The 17,892-nt window shown below is 49.5% G+C and overlaps 1 protein-coding gene and 1 long non-coding RNA gene across 2 annotated transcripts in view; both read left to right on the top strand.

Annotated features, from left to right (window-relative positions):
• The first annotated feature begins 2,152 nt into the window (after positions 1–2,152).
• Positions 2,153–2,835, top strand: LOC122175145. The gene is made up of 2 exons (XR_006177318.1): positions 2,153–2,285; positions 2,387–2,835. It is a non-coding gene; the product is annotated as an uncharacterized LOC122175145 (long non-coding RNA).
• A 391-nt stretch (positions 2,836–3,226) lies between these two features.
• MAML2 (mastermind like transcriptional coactivator 2) overlaps positions 3,227–17,892 on the top strand; it is a 207,002-nt gene continuing 192,336 nt past the window's right edge. The window contains 2 exon segments of the mRNA XM_042862551.1: positions 3,227–3,277; positions 3,279–3,656. Coding sequence (XP_042718485.1) covers positions 3,227–3,277; positions 3,279–3,656 — 429 coding nt within the window.

Here is a 17,892-nt window from a genome sequence, read left to right as displayed (position 1 = left end):
CCAGATTTCAGCAAGAATTAATTTCTTTAAGTGACGTGGATTTTTGACATAGGTGATGGTCTTTTCCTTCACTTTTTGGAACGTTATCAGCACAGTGGGACTTCCATGGTGAGCACCATTGAGCGCTTTGCCGATTTGGAGAGGGTGCTGACTTAGGAAACCCAGAGCTTCAACAGCAGCAGGAAATTCACACAGAAAAATACTCAAGCATGACAGTTCACGTGAGATTACTACAGCATTTCAAGAGGCCACATGTTATTGTTGGCAGATGGGGGAGGGGGGGGGCGGCCCCAATCAATTATTCAGGATCTGTTACGTTAATGTTTCATCATGTGTGCTTCTATTAGAATGCATGTGACACGATCACAAATGATGTCTGATGGTGCTAAGAGCCAGCTGATTTTATGAAAGCAACGAGCCCGTTCAGAACTGGTACTGCTTTCCAGGGGCTGGTAACATTCGGCAGCGTCCCGGTCAGAACTTGAATGGCTGAGCGATGGGGTTCGGGTATTTCCTTCTCTCAGACAGCAGGGGCAGCATTTGCTGTATATTGGACTTGCTACGCAGCCCTGCAAGCAGCTGTCTCGCTCTGCCAGCGATCTATATTAAACCACAAAACACATGAGATGCTGCTTGGCAAAGAAAAGTGAATCTTAAACATCTTAAAGTTACAACTCAGAAATCTTTGTTTTGAAAGACGGTTCTCTGAGCCCTACAGCAGCTTGTGGGCGAGGACTCCTGCATCTGCTCCTTATCTCCCCAAGCAGCACCACCAATTTCAGTCTCACTGCAACGCTGAAGACCTCAGCCAAGGCATCATGTAAAACCCTGCTTCCTTTGCACGGGATTTGTGTCACTGTTGCACAGCAGAGACATCTGAGCTATAAGCAGTGACAAAAAAAGCCCGGAGGGGCTCGAAGCAAAGGTAACATTGTCCATTATTGTACAAAATTCCCCCCCCCCCCCCCCTTTATTTTTTTTCCAACATTGCCAGCTCATTGTTCTCAACAGATGCATGCTACCGTTACGTATCAAATAATAACCCACTCTTCCTCAGTTGTTCAAGGTTAGACAAAAAAAAGTCCTTTTTTCCTGTTAGCTATAATGCCTTCCTCTGAACATAGCACATCCCCAAACCTGTCCTTTGGCTGGGTAACAAACTCTGCACTGCATAAACACTCAGATCCTGAAAAGCACCTGGAGAGATGGGGGTCATGCAAACAGTGTGGGGATAACCCCCATACACCCAGCACTGTGTATTTGGAATGAATTTCAAGAAATGTGTCATTTCACCAATAGCATTTAAAGGATTTGTGAGTTTGGAAGTTGAAGGGTTGGCACCAGGTCTTCTGTATCCAGGAGGACCTGGATCCCAGGACGCTGTGATGGAACATGTGAGCTTTTCTGATGGGCCGCACTGCAGAACCAAGTTGAGGTTTTGCATCAGCGCTGTGTCTCCTTGTGCTTGAGGCCACTTTTATTCTCAGAGCAGTGTGTGAGAACACAGGCAACACAGACCTGGCAGCACAACCGTGCATTGGTTTAACAGACCTGACCGGGCCCAGCTATTTCTGCACCTCACAGAAGCAGAGCCGCAGGGGTTGGAAAGGATCTCTGGAGATCCCCCCCCGTCCAACACAGCCCACCTCCAGAACTCCGCCCGCAGGGTCAGACCTCTCAACGGCCGCCCTCGGTGCCAATGAGGAGAGGGGCAGGAGCAGCGCCGAGCCCGAGGCTTTCCCGGTGCCGGACACCCAAGTGACTCCGCTCGGGGCCGCACCTCCTCCATCCCAACCTCGACCCAAAGCGTGAGAAGGCACCGCTTGTTTTTCTACCGCCCGTTCCAGAGCGATCCAGCCGGCAGAGACGAGGTACATCGCACAACTCCCTCGCGCTCGCCGCTAGCTCCGGCCAACGGGGGAGGGAGGGAGAGCGACAGGCGGCTCTCCGCACCGCCCTGCGGCCCGGCACCCAGGTACGGCGGAGCGAGCGCACGGCGAAAGGGGATTTCCTCGGTCCGGTCCCCCGCGCGGCCGCTGGGAGGCTCCGCCGCTCGCCCCGGCCCCGGCGGCGCCGTCGCCGCGCCACCCGCCCCCCGCCCCCGCAGGGCCCGCTCCGAGAGCCCCGCACGCACCGCGGGGCACGGCCGCGGGCTGCGGCGGCGGCGGAGGAGGAGAAGGAGGAGGAGGAGGCGGCGGGAGCGCGGCACGCAGCCGGGGATGGGATATACAAAAACACAAAGGAAAAGCGGCCGGACTGCTCGGGGGCCAGAAGGCTGCAAGTTTGTAAGTGCAACTCTCCGCTTGTGATCGCTGGCAGAAGAGGGGCTCGGTGTTTGTTGGTTCGGTTCTTTTTTTTTTTTTTTTTTTTTTAATTTTGTCTCCAGTGCTTTTCTTGAAACTGTACTCGAAACTGTTCGCTGTCTGGGAGTCTACAGGAAAGTACGCGAGAGGAGTTCTTTGCCTGGGGTTGTAGCTCGCTTCGTTATTGCTAAGGGGAGAAATAAGCACCGAAAGCGCTTCGGCTTTACCCAGCGGCCGCGAGAACCGATCGCACAGCGGCGGGCAGCGCTCCGGGACCCCGCGGAACCCCGCAGCGGCGGACGGGCGCAGCTCGAAGAGGAGCGGTGGAGCGAGAGCACAAAGACGGGACCGAGACCGGGACCGATCCCAGCCCGGAACGACGGACCGCGGGTTTCACCGCTGAAAAGCCGGCGGAGCTCCGAACCACACCTCGGGGGGGGCCGGGCCGCGCTCGGCGGTTCCTTTCCTCGCATCAATTTCCACTTCAAGAAATAACCCCCGCCCGCGCCCGAAATAAAATAAAATCAGTAAACCTGCCCGGTCCCACTCTTTCCCCAGGGAGCCTTCTTCCGCCCGGCGCTTCGTTTTGGAGGCAGCGGCTCCTCTGATTTTTATTTTTCTTCCTCTATCGGACCCCCCCCAACTCCCATCCCCAGCCCTCAGCCACCGGAGCCCCTCGGCTGGGGCTGCCCAACCCTGATGGTGGCACAGCCGTAGCGGCCCCCTCTTCTCCCTCCCTCCAGCCCCGAGCTCCGCCGGGGGCCGGGCGGGGTGCGCGGGGGGCGCGGGGCCGTCCGCCCTCCCCCGGACTCGGGCCGCTGCCCCCGCCTCTTACACCCCCCCCACCCCCCCCACCCCCCGACTCCATGTGGCAGTGAGTGCGGAGCGGACCCGTCCGCAGGGCCGAGGAGCGGCAGCGAGCGATGGGCGACACGGCTCCCCCCCAGGCCGCGGGGCTGGCGGCCGGGCTGCTGGGGGGGGGGCCCGGCGGCGCCCCGCGTGCACAGCGCCATCGTGGAGCGGCTGCGGGCCCGCATCGCCGTCTGCCGCCAGCACCACCTCAGCTGCGAAGGACGCTACGAGCGGGGCCGCGCCGAGAGCTCCGACCGCGAGCGGGAGAGCACCTTGCAGCTCCTCCACCTCGTGCAGCAGGGGCAGGGAGCCCGCAAGGCCGCCAAGCACCCCAAAGCGGCCGCGGGAACAGCGGGAGGAGGGGGAGGCGGCGCGGCCGCCCCGGCCGCCGCCGCCGCCGCCGCCGCCGCGCCCCCGGACTACCACCAGCACCTCCTCAGCAACGGCGGCATCAACGGGGAGCAGCCGGCGGGGGAGCAGCGCGCCTCGGCCCTGCTGGCGGTGAGTCACAGCGCCCCCTACCGGCGGGAGGTGGCTCTCGGCGGACCCCCGGACCCCGAGCCCCCGCCGGCCCTCGGGCGAGGCGCGAAGGTGGGGCCGGGCCCGGCGTGCCCCGCAGCTTGAGGCGAGGGGTGAGGGGTGGGGGCCTGGAGAAAGGCGTCCCGCGTTCCTGGAGTTGGGACTGTGGGGGCTGTAGCCCAGCAGCTCCACGCCCAGACTCCAGCGATGTGAAAACGCGGTCTGAGCTCCGTGCCGAGCTCCGTCCCAGGGCGTCGGGCAGCCGGAGGCGGCCAGGGCAGCTGTGTGCCAGTGGGGCAGCGCTTGGCTGCTGCGTTCGCGTTGGCTCCGTCAACATTTATGCCTCAGATTAGACAGGCTGAGCATCTGAGTGTGTCCTTTAACCTCATTACCTCTGAGGTGGGCAGAGCTCATGGTGGTGCCCTACGGCCACCGAGTTACAAGGGTTCTCCAGGTTGCAGACAACGCACTGACCTTTTCCAAATGGAAGTTGCTCTGGATGTGTCTCAGCCCCATCTCCTGTTGCTGTAGGATGAGCTGCGCTGTGTCCCAGCCCGTCCTGGGCACCCATGAAGCGCTCAGAGCCCCAAGAGGCATGAGGCTGATGTGTGAGCAGCCCAACATAGGCTGCTCCCTTCCTTGAACCTGTCCTTCTGAGTTCCTGACCGATCCTAACCTGGGATCTCCGTGGTTACTTTCGCCCCTTTTGCTGCCTTGAGTGGGGTGGTGATGTCAGTGCCAATGCTATAACGTTGTGTCCAAGGGGAGCCAGGGTGCTTCCACCTGACTCCGGTGTACAGATTGCATCTCCTTGCATTCCTTGTCACAATCAAGAAGGCTGTTATCTTATTTTTCCAGTGCATATTAATGAAATGCTTTGCACTTGTCTTACAGGAAGAAAAAAACAATAAGGCTTTTGCATAACAATGTGTGTCCCAGAAAACTCCTTTTTCTGAAGTCAGGCAACAGGCCTGTGTGTTGTTCTTTTTATTGTTTTTTACTATCTGTTACTATTATTATGAAAGAGCTGAAGGCAGCTGCTTGAAACTGCTAAGTGAAACAGCCCCAAAGAAAACACGTACAGGTTTTCATCTTTTCAGCAACCAGAAAGGCTGCCTCTGTTTCTTAGAGGGCTTGTTACCCCGCTCTTTGCCAGATGATGATGCCAGCACAGCCCTTGTGCCGTTCTGCATGTATTTGATGAAGGAAGGCTCTGCTGAAGCACCCCTCATTTTACGTGCTTGCATTCAGTAATCCTGCTGACAAGGTGTGTGACTTCAGCCAGCGTGACGATGGGGCGCTGAGCCACGCTTCGGCACTGCAGAACGGCTGGCTCATGGAGCTGCTCCGCGCTGATGCTGTCACTGCGCATCCCACTCTGCTCCACGCAGCAGTTTCTCACGGCTGCTTTGTAGGGCTGCCTCGCTGAGGAGCAGAGAAAGGCTTTGGCTCTAAGTCACAACTCCGTGTAATGAAGACACGTGTTCTCAGCACTCCTTAGAACACTTTTGCAAATGTTAAGTTTGACTGAATAGGATGAATTCAGATGGTCGAGAGGCATCCACCAGGTAGCCCAGCATTGTGTTCCTCCTCTCGAAAAGTCAGAGAGCAGCAATGGGCCGGAAATGGTGGGATGTTGCTTTTGTTCTGCCTGTAGCTGGAGGAGAAATGTGCTCTACCAGGTATCCCGAGGGCACTTGCAACAGGAAGGATGAGACAGAGTGAGCCCATAAATAGATGGGGAAGGGACATCTATGAGGCTACAGGATCCATCCTCTGCGGGTTGTTTCTGAAGGGGAAATCCGGTGGAAGCCTTCTTTGCACCGATGGTTATTCCTATCATTTCTGGCCTTTTGCTGAGAGCAGATGGCAGATCGGAGGCGCGTGGGGTCCTGGAACGTGGCACGGTTCTGAGCCTCAGCTGTGGGAAGTGCAGCTCTGGCACGACGAGGCACAAGGCGGGAGCGTGTGAGAGTCTCACGCTGAGGATGTGAGGTTTGACACATCTCTGACTCCACGGGGGGATTGTAGAGCTCCACCTGCCTTGCTGCAGCTCCACCAGGTTAAAAAAATTCACACAGATAAGCATGAAGGCGGTCGTAGCTCTCTGGGGAGTTCTGGTTATCAGGGCTCTCTTTGTTCTGCAGAACGCAAGATTGTCCCCACGCTTCCTCCAGTGAGAATAGCCCGGCTGTTCCCCTCGCTTTGCAGATCCCTCTGCTCTTGTTACAAGCACGCCTGCCACGTTTGGTGGCACAGGATGGGTCGTTTACATAGCTGGGCTCCAGAGTAAATATTTGACACTTGATAAGGTTTGAAACAGAGTTCACTTGAACATATCAAAGAGCTTAAAGTGATAATCTGATGTTGTTGATGCTATTATTTGATAATTGTCTGTTCCCAGCGGACAGTTTAAAACCAGCAGAAGAGAGACTTTGGAGTGGGGTAGGGTTTGGGCTCAATCTGGCAGCGTTACTTTGCTTTTTGAGAAAGCATCTTTGGCAGCAGCATTTTCTAATTGGAGAGCGGGGACCAGATTTCTGAGCTGGACTGATGGGTGTGGGTGCATGTGGAGAAGAAATTTATTCTCCTGGACACGGCAAGGAAAGCTTTTGTGCTTTCCGCCTCCCCGCATTTCCCAAGAGCTGACATTTGTTTATTTATGTGGTAGTGTTACTTTTCATGGTGCGGAGTGAAACAGATAAAATATTCTGTCGTTCTTTTATACATACATCTGCGTGTATATATCTACACCCTCCAGCACTTAGCTGTTTATATTATTTACGTTCTGTATAAACTGTTAGCTCTGGAGGGCATTCCTCAGTGGCTTAAGCATTGAACGGTAATACCAAAGTTCTTGTGCCGGGGTTGCAAGTCCCCAGTGGCCATTCCGTTCCTTCATTTTTCTGACGCCGTTTCTTTTGCTCTGTGCAAGCCAGGAGCTCTGCTTTTCAGGCATTGGTGTATTCTGGTCAGGTTGTTGTACTGCAGCCATTGCTCTGGTGGCTGACATCTTGCTCTGAGCATGCTAAGCGGTGTTTGTCATCAGTCCCAGTCCCAGGTGACTCGTTCTATTTGTGCTCCTCTCGTAGTTTCACTGAATTTATCCTTATAATAAGGATTGTTACTGTATTTTGTGAATGCGGCCTGCTCCCCGGGTGAAAAAGAGAAGGGGAAGAGGGATGTGGGTTAATTCCTTCTGTCCCCCTACGTTCTCAAAAACAGCAGTACAAATCTGGAAGAGTCGTGGGTTTCTCCCCAAAGACATCAATGGAATTCAGGGATATCCATCCATTCTGAGAGCCAGGTTTCACAGAATCATAGAATAGAATATCCCAAGTTGGAAGGGACCCGTAAGGATCGTCGAGTCCAACTCCGGGCAATTCTGACATAGTCCTTGGACTCCTGCATGCTAGTGCTGGGAGGGCATTCAATGTCCTCTAATGTTAATAACTCACCAAGGGACCTTGGCCATCAGACACCATGCATTGTTCTATATAGGTCTGTATGTCTGTAGGTCTGTAGCTCCCATCCTACACAACACCTGCCTTCTCTGTTGCTTGTAAAGGTTTGTCTTGTAAAACCTTGACTGAAGTTGTTATTTTTTGTGGAGATCCTATGCTTGTTTAAGAGCCGAGAAGCCCTGATATTGTTTCCTAATCTTTTTTTATTAGCAATGTACACTACATTTTTTAAGGTTTGGACTACTGTGTGTTGGCATCAAAGATCCTCAAGTATTTTAAATGGAAGGATTTGTGTGCTGGTATTTGTAGCCCAAATTTACACTTCCTGAGCTTCTCTGGTACTGTTTGCCTTCTTGCCAGTGGGCTGCCAGGGCACCCTGCAGAGCAGTTGCATTTTCTGGTTCTGGATGTATGTAATTTTTGGAAGCTGTTTGTTTGAAAGCGAACAGAGTGAGGCAACCAGCCATGGGGTGAAGCGATGTTGCGGTGCAGTGAGCAAGTGGGGATTAAAGCACAGACCATTCTGTAAAGCTGGGGTGGGATCTTTGGAGAAACAAAGTTTGGTGCCAGGGTGACAAAATGTTCTGTTTTTGAGGTGGAGGACCGCTGTCTGCTCCTTGTGCTTCTGCGGGAGCAAAGCTGGGTTTGGAGAAAGGCAATTTCTGTGGCTGAGTCAGATAAAATGAGTCACATTGCCTTTGTGGGTAGAAAACTTTGAATTGCTGTCGTGGGCCTTTTTGCCTGCTGGGAGCCATTTGGTTAGGATGGACCTGGGCACCGCTTAAGATCCAAGTTCCCCTTGGCTATGAGAACATTGTCTGAACCAAAATGAAGGCAGCTCCCTGGAGGCAGCGTAAAGGTTACTGTTTAATGAAAAGTTCAGCAAGAGAACTTGTTAAGTGTCTGCTAGTTTAGGAGCCTTTTCAGCCCTAATTCTTCAGTCAAATAGTTTACTCTGAAGCTTTTTAACCTCTGAATGCATTTAATGAAAGTTTCCTCCTTTCTGCAGTTTCTGTAGTGAGTCCCTTGTGCGTAGCGCTGCAATGACTGAGTAAAACAGCTTCTGTTTCTTCTATGCTGAGAAATGTGACTCCAGCAAAAATGTTAGCTGCTCTGTGGGAAAATCTGAACCTTAGAAAGGTACGTCTGAGTCAGAGAAGCTGCTTTGTCGAAACTTATCTCACTGTTATTGCTCCTCCTGTGGCAATGAACGCTGTCTGCAGAAGGCCAATGTGGTCTTCAGTTAGTCTGCAGTGACCAAAAAAACCCCAGCAAGTAGGTTAGTCAGTTAGCAGGCTAGGAAAGACCATAACATGCCTCTCTTCCTCTTAACTGCTGACAATGGTCCTTTCCACCAAGGTATCAGCAGAGGCCAGCGTATTCAACTTAACGGTAATAAGAGACAGCTATTTTCTGTTGGGTTTTGTTTTGTTTTAAATGAAAGCATATCCTCAGATTTCTCATGAAAAGCCTCCTGTAGCCTCTTGAGAGCCATGTAAATTTGTAATACCTTGTCAAGTTCTTCCAGAGTAGTCTTAGATGCAGGTAATCAGTCCATAATCGCACTGAAGTGTCAACTCTGACACCTATCACAAACTACCTGCAGCTCTCAAGGAAGAGTTTCTTAGGTGTGTGCACTGTAATCTCAGTTTCTACTCTAAGATCTTTTTGACAGACTACTCCTGTTATTTCACTTCCGTAAACCTCAGTTTCCTTTATGAAAAATACTATTTATCACCTTGCTAAAGTGCACTGAAATCTGATGGTGAGTTTTATGGCTTAGAAGCCACATTCATTATGATGGAGCCTAAGACAAAATATCTGAACGTCTGCCTTGGCAGAACTGCAGGCCATGTCTATGAGTTGATGGCTTCTTCTTCTTTGACTTCTGTGTCTTGAGCCCTCAAGGTGTGCTCAGATCACCTTTTCAGCATTTGTCCCACAGGTATAAAGATGGAAAAATAAACCCAAATGAGTCTTTTACATAATGAGATGACTCCCAGAGCTGGGTTTTTATATGAGGCAACATGTTGCCCAAGATTCACAATGGAAGCTCAAGACATGGCAGTTCCTCTTCTTTTGCTGTCCCTTCTCTTTAGGAAAGAGAAGTTTTGCTTTTTGGGTTTTGTTTTGTTTTGTTTATTATAACCTTAAATATATGGTTCATATTTGTATTTCTTTTTGCTTTACTTGCTCTTAATTCTACATTGGTTTCTACTCCAATTAATCTCCCAGTTAAGTCAGCTGTGTCCAAGCACTGCATGTGCTTGATTCTGTGGCAGACTGGAGCAGAGTGGGACTGGAGCTGACAGCCTGCACTGCAGTCATCTGCTCTTGATGAGGCTGCAGCTGCACCCCAGCAGCGGCAGGTGGGAGCCGCTTGGTCCTGAGTGCATTGCCTCCATCTGGTAAGAGGATGATACTGTAGTGATGGAGGAAGGCTTGTGACTGTGGCTCAGGTGGGAGGAAGGCTCAGAGATATTTCTTAATTGAGTGACATGAGTGCTTATTGAAGAATTGTTATATGTATGTATTTAATTTGCAAATACATGATGCCCTTGGCTTCACATACAAGTGGTGCCATTTCCCTGAAGTAGTTCCTTTCGTTTGGAAATGGCTCCTTAGCTACTTTTGGCTGTGTCACTGGGTTGTCGTGATGCACTTAAAGACAGCTGAATCAAAGTGCAGAGATATCAGTAGCAATTAGAAATTGGCATGAAAGTACTTGTGACGCAGTAAGAAAGCAGATCTTACAAAGCTGTTTACCTGCTGCACAAGCCAGAAGGTGCCTGAAAGAGCTGGTGAGTTCTTGGACTAGCAGGTGAAACCAAGAAGTTCCATTTTGGCCGTTCTACTTTGAAACAAAGCATAGAATTGTGCAACAGTCATCGCTGGGGCACCCTGGCTTCATTGCAGTGCTCTACGGACACCTCCCCAGAGTAGGTGTTACAAAACATCCAGCGAGAGCCATGCCCTCCCCTGCATACCTCAGGGCCTCGAGAGACAAGATAGACAAAGAGTGGACGCGGGAACAGAAGCACAGAAAGGTCAGGTGTCTTGCCCAAGGTCAAACGGCAGGTCAGTGGCAGAGCTGGGAACAGAGCCCAGATTTCCTGACTCCTAGTCCAGCACTCTATTAATCATCCTTTTGCTTTGTGTTACTGTCCATAGGAAATGTGAGGAAGACTTTCCGACAGCTTCAGAGTAACTTAGTTTTGGAAACTATTGATCATCAACACACTATTGAGATAAAGAGTTCATGCACTGGACGTGTACACAGGGCACTCAGAGCAGCGAGCTGTAGATGTCGACTCAGGAGCCAAAATGCCATATTTCATAATCCCAAACATGTATCCTTACTTGGTCTTTTAAAATCTTTTTCCCCTTAAGCTGTGTACAAAATGGTTTGTTTTTACACAGTTACTCATCACATGTAACTCCTACGTTGGTGCTTACCCTGTAAATTATTTCTTTCTTGAAAACGAGTTACGGCAGTCATTTAGTTAGCAGGACTTTCCTTCTCCATGGAATTTACCGATGAACTAATGAAGCAGTCAGAAAAACAGAGTCAACAGTCCAGAGTCACTTCTAATTCTTACGTGTTCTCATTCCTCACCCTACGATGTATTCAGTTTTCGAAGACTCCTAATGAAATTATCTTGATCACAAGTTAATTATACCTGTAAGATATTTTCTTTTTCCTCCTAAAAATTTTGACTCGAGGCAAAAATCTGGCTGCTGTGGTAATGACTTACTGAGAGTCTCTTGTAAACAATAGTATAATCACTTTCTTATAGTCATGGCAACAGTGTTTAAGCAATGAGCTTACTGAACACAATGTGCACTGTCTCCACTGAATAGCGATCGCAGTGCTGAAGTGTATGCTGCTCATTTTCAGAGGTCTCGGGGATATAAATTATTCAGCAATACAACATAGCTTCAGCAAACGTTTTTGAATTTGTTGCATTTTGTATTAGGGAACGAGGGTGCTCAGTTGTGCTAGTGGTGCCGTGGTTAATTCTGTGCCTGCTGGATTCAGAGGTGTCTGTCTTGAGCCCTTCCAGAGCTGTGCTACCTGTTGGCTGGGCAATGCTTCCTCCATTCTGCAAAATCCCTGATGCGAAGGGCAGAGGGGCTCAGGAGGATGCATGCTGTATGTGTTTGGTGTGAGAGGAGGTGACTACGTCCCAAATAGCAAATTTGTTCTATTAATCAGAGGGTTCGTTCTACCACGGCAAATGCCTTCATTGGCCCAGAGGGTCACCTGGATTCCTGCTGGGTAGGCTGGGGAGACACCTTGGAGAGTGGATGGCTTCACAGGAAGCTTTGGAGTTGAACTCCCAGACAAGGAGTTGCCTTTGACTTTTCTGTTTATTTTGTTCTTTACAGTTCTCCCATTCAAATAACTAGACCTGGAGGAAAGACCTTGCTGGCAACAGTTGTTGTTTTGGGATGAGTCATTCCACCAGATTTCAGAAATGCCACCCTAGTGACAGTTGGCGAAAATGCTGCATGGGCTGTTCAGTTTATGTTTTTCACTTTGGAAAATCAGACCATACCTTCAGGATTCTGTTGCTTTAGAAACCATCTCCAGACACTCACATTTTTCCTTTTCTTTTTTCTTTCCTTTTCCTTTCTCTTTCACTTTTCCTTTTTCTTCTCCTCTCCTCACTTCTCCCCTCTCACATCTCATTTCCTCTTCTCCTTCCCTTCTTTTCCTTTCTTTATCCCTCCACTCCTCCCCATCCCTATCCCTTTCCTTCCCTATCCCTTCTCCATCTCATCCTTTTACTGTCCCTGTACAGTCCCTTCCCAATCTCTATTCTTCTTCCCTTCCCCGTCCCCTTCCTCTTTTTCTTCCTGTTGTCTTTTCCTTGTTGCTGTGGTATCTCAACATCTGGGTTTTCTAACGCTATTCTCATCCAACTGGCCTCTCCTGAAGCCGTCTGTGGATGTGACAGTGTGGAACATCAGCCTAGCACAGGATAGCCTAGCACATGCTTGCTAGTGAGGGTGGTGAGGCACTGAAACAAGTTGCCCAGTGATGTGGTTGATGCCCCATCCCTGGAGACTTTCAAAGGGAGGCTGGATCAGGCCTTGGGTAACCTGATCTAGCTGTGATGTCCTTGTTCATTGCAGGGAGTTGGACTAGATGGCTGTCATGATCTCTTCCAACTCTGAAGATTATGTGAATCTGTGATTTCTGTTGATTAGTCCATTTTGCAGTCAATTATTCTGTTTTCCAAATAAATGCATTCACTTTCTTTCTCTAATAGCTTGTGATTCCGCATCCTCCTGAACTGGATCTACTTGGTCTTCGGCATCGGGCTGCTTACCTTCTGTGGCCTGGTTCCTAGAAACAGTTATGCATGTGCCTTACTGTGCACACGTGGGTAATCACACTGAAGTCAAGACAAGTTAAGCAAGTTAAGAAGTTAAGCAAATCTAGAAGTACTGCCAGGGTTTAGTCCTCGTTCAACAAATAGGTGGCCAAAGCCCAATGTGTATTACCAGAATAAATCTGAGTTCAAGAGTAAGAAGCATACTAGTTATCAACTGACTTGTTCCCTTAGCACAGTTAATTCAGTACTTTCCATGTTTCCTGCAGACCTACTTGCCCTTCCATTTGCACTCATTTTTCCTCTTTGCTGCTCAGCTCCCACAGCGCTGGAGCTGCCAGCCACACAATCCACTTTAAAATGATCAGAGCTCCCACATTTCTTCTTTCCTACCAACTTTGTGCATTGCCATCATGGTTCCTCAGACAGATTTTGGCCAGCTTTTAAGGAGAGAGAGAGTCACAGCATTTCAGGCCCTCGTTTCCAAGTGCAGTATTAAATATAATCCTTATAATTATAGCAATGCCTCTTGGACCACTGTAGTTCAGGCTATGTAAATATGTCATCAAAAGCTCTCTTTCTTGGGAGCTGGAACTCAGTCTTGTTGATTGAGCTGAAATCAGATGGCCAGCAGCTGCAAACACACTCTGTCCCCACCCCCTGCCTCCCTGTTTTTTTCCTTTTACCACAAAATCCTCTTGATTTCTGTAGAAGTTGTGACTTCACAGAGCAGAGATAATGGCTGAGTTATTCTGAGCCGCCCTTTGGCTACGTCCTCCGAGGATACCTGGGGGCACGAGCTGTTCCCTGTGCCCATGCGGAGCTCCAGGGCAGGGAGGATGCCGGGTGTTGGGACTCATGGGATGCCTTTAGGGTCACACAGCAGCTCACACCTGAGCTGCGGGGCTGCCACGCGATCGGGGCTGGCAGCACTGCAGTGCTTTCTGTGCTCGTAGCCCTAGCCGGTTGCCATACAGACCTCTCTATTCATCCGAGCCAGGGTGCCAGGACCAAGGCAGTTCCCAGCAGTGGTTTGTGCTGAAAGTTTAGCACAGGCTTATGTAGCCCCAGGGGACTGGGGTGTGGGGGGGAAAATCCGCTTGGAAAAAAAAAAATTGGCATCCAGGAGTTGCATAACTCAGTGCTGTCATTTTGGGTACTTGAAAAACAAAACAAAGCCCCAGCATTCATAACCTGAGATATTAAGGTTTTTAAAAGTGCCACTTGCCAATACACAGTAACTACTTTTCCTAAGGCCTTTTACTCCATGTATTTACAGGTGGACCAGAATAGCTCTGCAGAAGTTAATCCAGTCTGCTGAGTAAACAGTAGGTACTTCTGTAACTTGCTATATATACCAGCTGTGTGTAAGGCCTTTGGCACACATTTGTACCCCACACAATGCATGTGAGAGCCCCTGACAGAGCTGGGATGGCTGCTGAGGTCGATAACCCCTCCCTGTTGGATGTCTGCTCATTCTGTCAAGCCCATGAAGGGCAACTGCTTTGGATGCCCAGCGTGTCAAGAGGTTGCTCACTGAAAAGGCCCTTTATGTGGTTCTCGGAGCCCTCCCTCAGGATGTGCGGACTGTGCTTGGGTCTCTCAAAGCACAGCCTCTTCAACACAGGTCAGGAGCACTCTTCAGCACAGTGTCACATCGCTTCTTTTGCTCACAAAAGTCACACACATCCCCTTTCCCTGGCAAAGTCCTACTCTGCCTCCATTCCCAGTCCTGTTAGCCATTCCTCCTCCTCCTCTCACCTGGGTAAATCCCCCTCCTTTGTCTCCTTTCATGCTCTCAACATGACACTGCTTCCTAGCTCTGTTTTTTCTAGCTTGGAATAAAGGACCAGAGGGCTGTGTTACCAGATTGGTGCTGGACACATGGTTTCCACATGTTCTCCACATCTTCCCTCCTATTGCCTCTCTGGTTGCCTTTCTCTCTTTGCTTACTCTGAAATTCTAATGACCATGGGCTTGAACATCTTGCATCATAGTCACAAGAAGCTGAGAGGAAAATCTTGTGTGAGCTGAGAGCACATTTGCAGGTTCCCTGGGCAGTCTCTGCAGGCAGTAAGTACTCACACCATGGGCATGCATGCTCAGGTTTTGGGTCAGGAAAATACTTAAAGAATATACGTATGGTTAAACACACACTTAAGTGCTTTCCAGTTTGATTGCTGCTTGCCTGAGCTGGGACCTCACATTGGAGAAGACCTTAATGGACTGATTCAGCAAGTACTTAATAGTATATAAAAGTTTTAAGAGTAGAAGTACATGCACTATTTTGTATTTTAAAGACTACCAAAAAAGTGATGTTGCGGGCAAGGCAGAAAATGGGGATGCTCTCCCTTCTCTTATATTTTGAGTCATGCCGTGGACTGTGGGTATTTCTGCATCTAAATACAATTCTGTAATGATCCTGCCCTGTATCATAGAATCATGGAATCATCAAGGTTGGAAAAGATGGCTAAGATCACCTAGTCCAACCATCAACCCATCACCCCCATGCCCTCTAAACCGTGCCCCTAACATAATCATGTTGTGTGCTTATGTGCAGGTTGTTTTGAAAAATGACAGTTAAGAAGAGCATTTAAGTCTTAGAAACAAAGTTAGCATCATTTCTCTGAGGGCAGTGAATGGTGAGCTGTGCCTTTGGATACCAATCCTGCATGCAGCATAGCATCAGTCTGGAAGCAGATGGGATTCCAGGTCTTTTGGGCTTACAACATCTAGGCATCTCATTGTCCCTGTATTGAACTGCAACCAATGGGAGCTGGACAGCAACTAATTGGATTTTTGGATCTCATCCTAAAATCTTTGGAGTACTTTGGAGAATTTATCCCTGGGAGATTTTGCTTGAATCGAGGATGTAGATAGGAGCCATTTCTCACAAAAACCCAACCACGTGACATCAGTGTATCAATGAGTCATCAGTCAGTTCCAGAGGTCAAAGTATTCCTCCTATTTGCCTAAGAAGCAGTCACCTATTTACTTTCTGAAATGATGCTGTGGTGCTAACATGACATTTGGGTTTGCTGTACAGCAAAAACACTATTTTTAACTATGTTATATAAAGACAGGCCTTGTTGTTTCTTTAAAAGCTAGAAGTACCAGAGAACAAATGTAAAAGGCCCATTTCCTTCCTTGCTGGGATGTGTGGTCAAGGATAAATCCCAAATTGGGCTGGTGGGAGACAGTCCTGTCTCTCTCCTCTCCAGTGATCTATGTGTTCCAACTTCAGAAAAGGCTGGGTTCTTTTATTATTGCCTTCTTCTGATCTGCCACCATTTTCACTTCTGCTATGTTTAGTTCTTTGTTTATTTGTTTGTCTTTAATCTTTAAATATATTTAAAATTTGAAGGCATTAATTTAGTTGAAAAGGATTTACCTGTACAGGATTCGAGGCTCACCACGCACAGGAAGGACCCCATGGAAAATCCAGTGCTAATGCCAAAGCTTAGTCCCTGGCCTGTTGCCCACCAATGCTTGGTTCTTGCTGGGCTTCCCAGCACACATGGGAACCAGTAGTCTTGGTGTGAGGTCAGAGACAGTACAGTGAACTGGGGCAGAATCAGAGCTAAAGGGTGCAGGAGGAGAGTGAAGGTTCGCTGTCAGTGCCCAAATGTCTCTCTGGACAAGAATATGAGATGATAGCGAAAGAAGATTCACAGTTAGTCCAGGAAGGGGAAAGCAGATTCATACAGAGCACAGTAAAGATCCTTTCAAAGAGGATTCCTTTTTCAAAGAAGCGAAAAGTACTGATCCAATTTGACCCACTCCACAGTGGCAGTGTAACAGGCACCAAACGGCCTGATCTGCTTTGTGAGCCCTACTACAAAACGCTCAAGTGTCTGAAAGTACCTCCCTTATCCCATCAGACTTCATCTCAGCACCTCATCTCTGTTTTCCTTTCCCCTTTCCGGGCCTCCAACACCTCTGTGCTGAAACTCCCATTGGCACAACCAGTCGCATCCCAGCGGTGAGCAGCTGCCTGCCAGGGCTGCCTTGCTCCCAGCACAGGTGGTGAGGAGCAGGGTTACAGCAGCGATGGGCCTGGCAGAAAAACAGAGCCACCCCTAGCAAGAAGCATATAGGTCCTGTGTGAACAAGTGGTCAGAGTCTCCCGTAAGCTGCTCATATCTAATCTAACATATCAGGATTTTTACTGCATTTGTTATGTTGTTATCAAGGAGCAACAGGAAGGAGATTGGGGCCTTGGTAAAAGCCCAGGGTGGAAAGGCAAAAATGAGACTTACTGCTGTGCAAAGATTAAAAGAAGTGGACCACAGAGCACTGCAAACAGCCAGCCTTGTCTTCCTTTGTCCCACCAGTGCTGCGCTCAGGACGTGGTTGCTGAGCATGTGGGGTGCAGGGCAGTGCGCAATGCCTGAGCCCAGGAATGCTGAAAGGTTTCTGTGGCTTAGAGAGTTTCCCCAGCAAAATGTAAATACAAGGCCACGGTGCAATACCTCTGATAATTCTACTCAGGAGCATTATTAATGAGATTATTTTTCTGCACAAGTCCTGTGGTTTCTGCTCCCTGGGATTTCATTCAAGTTTGCCTGGTGAGAATGGGATGCTGTTACTGTCAGTATTTATCTCCACAGCGTTTACCTGTGGTACTCCTCAGTAGCCCATGGTTAGGATGCTCCAGTTAGCCCACCTCCTCCGTACCGCTTCCCTGTTTCTTTTATTTGCCTGCTTTTGTACCACCTAAACTCTCCCAGCAATTCCTTTTGCAAAGCCCAGCTCCTGTGGATTTCTCGAGCAGAAACCCAAGTGAGTAAATGGTGAGAAAAGTGCACACTTCACATTCCCCAGCAGTGACTCAAGTGGAGGACTGCACCCTTAGGACGCAGCAGCAGAAGTGAACAGGGGACTCCCATAAAACCATGCAGACAGCTCTCTTCTCTCAGGCAGGTGAGGGGCTGCTGTGCTGTCTCCCTGCAGTAGCTGGGATGAGCCACTTAGCAGCAGCCACGGTCAGTGCCTCCCCTGCATGCAGCAGGCAGCTGTCTGCTTTTTCATGGAAACTGTCCTGAAGAAAGAGCACGAAATAAAGCAGGAGTGCCTTATTCAAACAGTCGCAGCTTGCACATGACTCCCACTGATGTGTATAAAGGCTGTGGGCCAGCAGTGAGAAGCATGCTTGTGGTAGTGGGTGCAGAGGTGCAAAGCAGAACTCCTGGGGCTGCTGTGTCCATAATGGCACCAACACTATCTATGTGAAATGGGCAGAGCTGTGCCATAAAGTAGGATGGTGCTGTGAAGCACCTCACGTTTGTTTTCCCAGCGTGGGGTGAGCAATTTCAGGGTGAGAGCTTTTGCATTGTGAGTCAGTGAAGAGAATGAGCACCTTGGTGTTGCAAAGCGACAAGGTGTGATGGAGCCACAGGGGGTGGCTTTGCAGAA

This window comes from Lagopus leucura, unplaced genomic scaffold (assembly GCF_019238085.1).
Source record: "Lagopus leucura isolate 7727_CA_CO unplaced genomic scaffold, USGS_WTPT01 Super-Scaffold_702, whole genome shotgun sequence".
NCBI classification, from domain to species: Eukaryota; Metazoa; Chordata; class Aves; order Galliformes; family Phasianidae; genus Lagopus; species Lagopus leucura.
The sequence above is the reverse complement of the archived record's forward strand: the minus strand, read 5'-3'. Positions and strand labels throughout refer to the sequence as shown.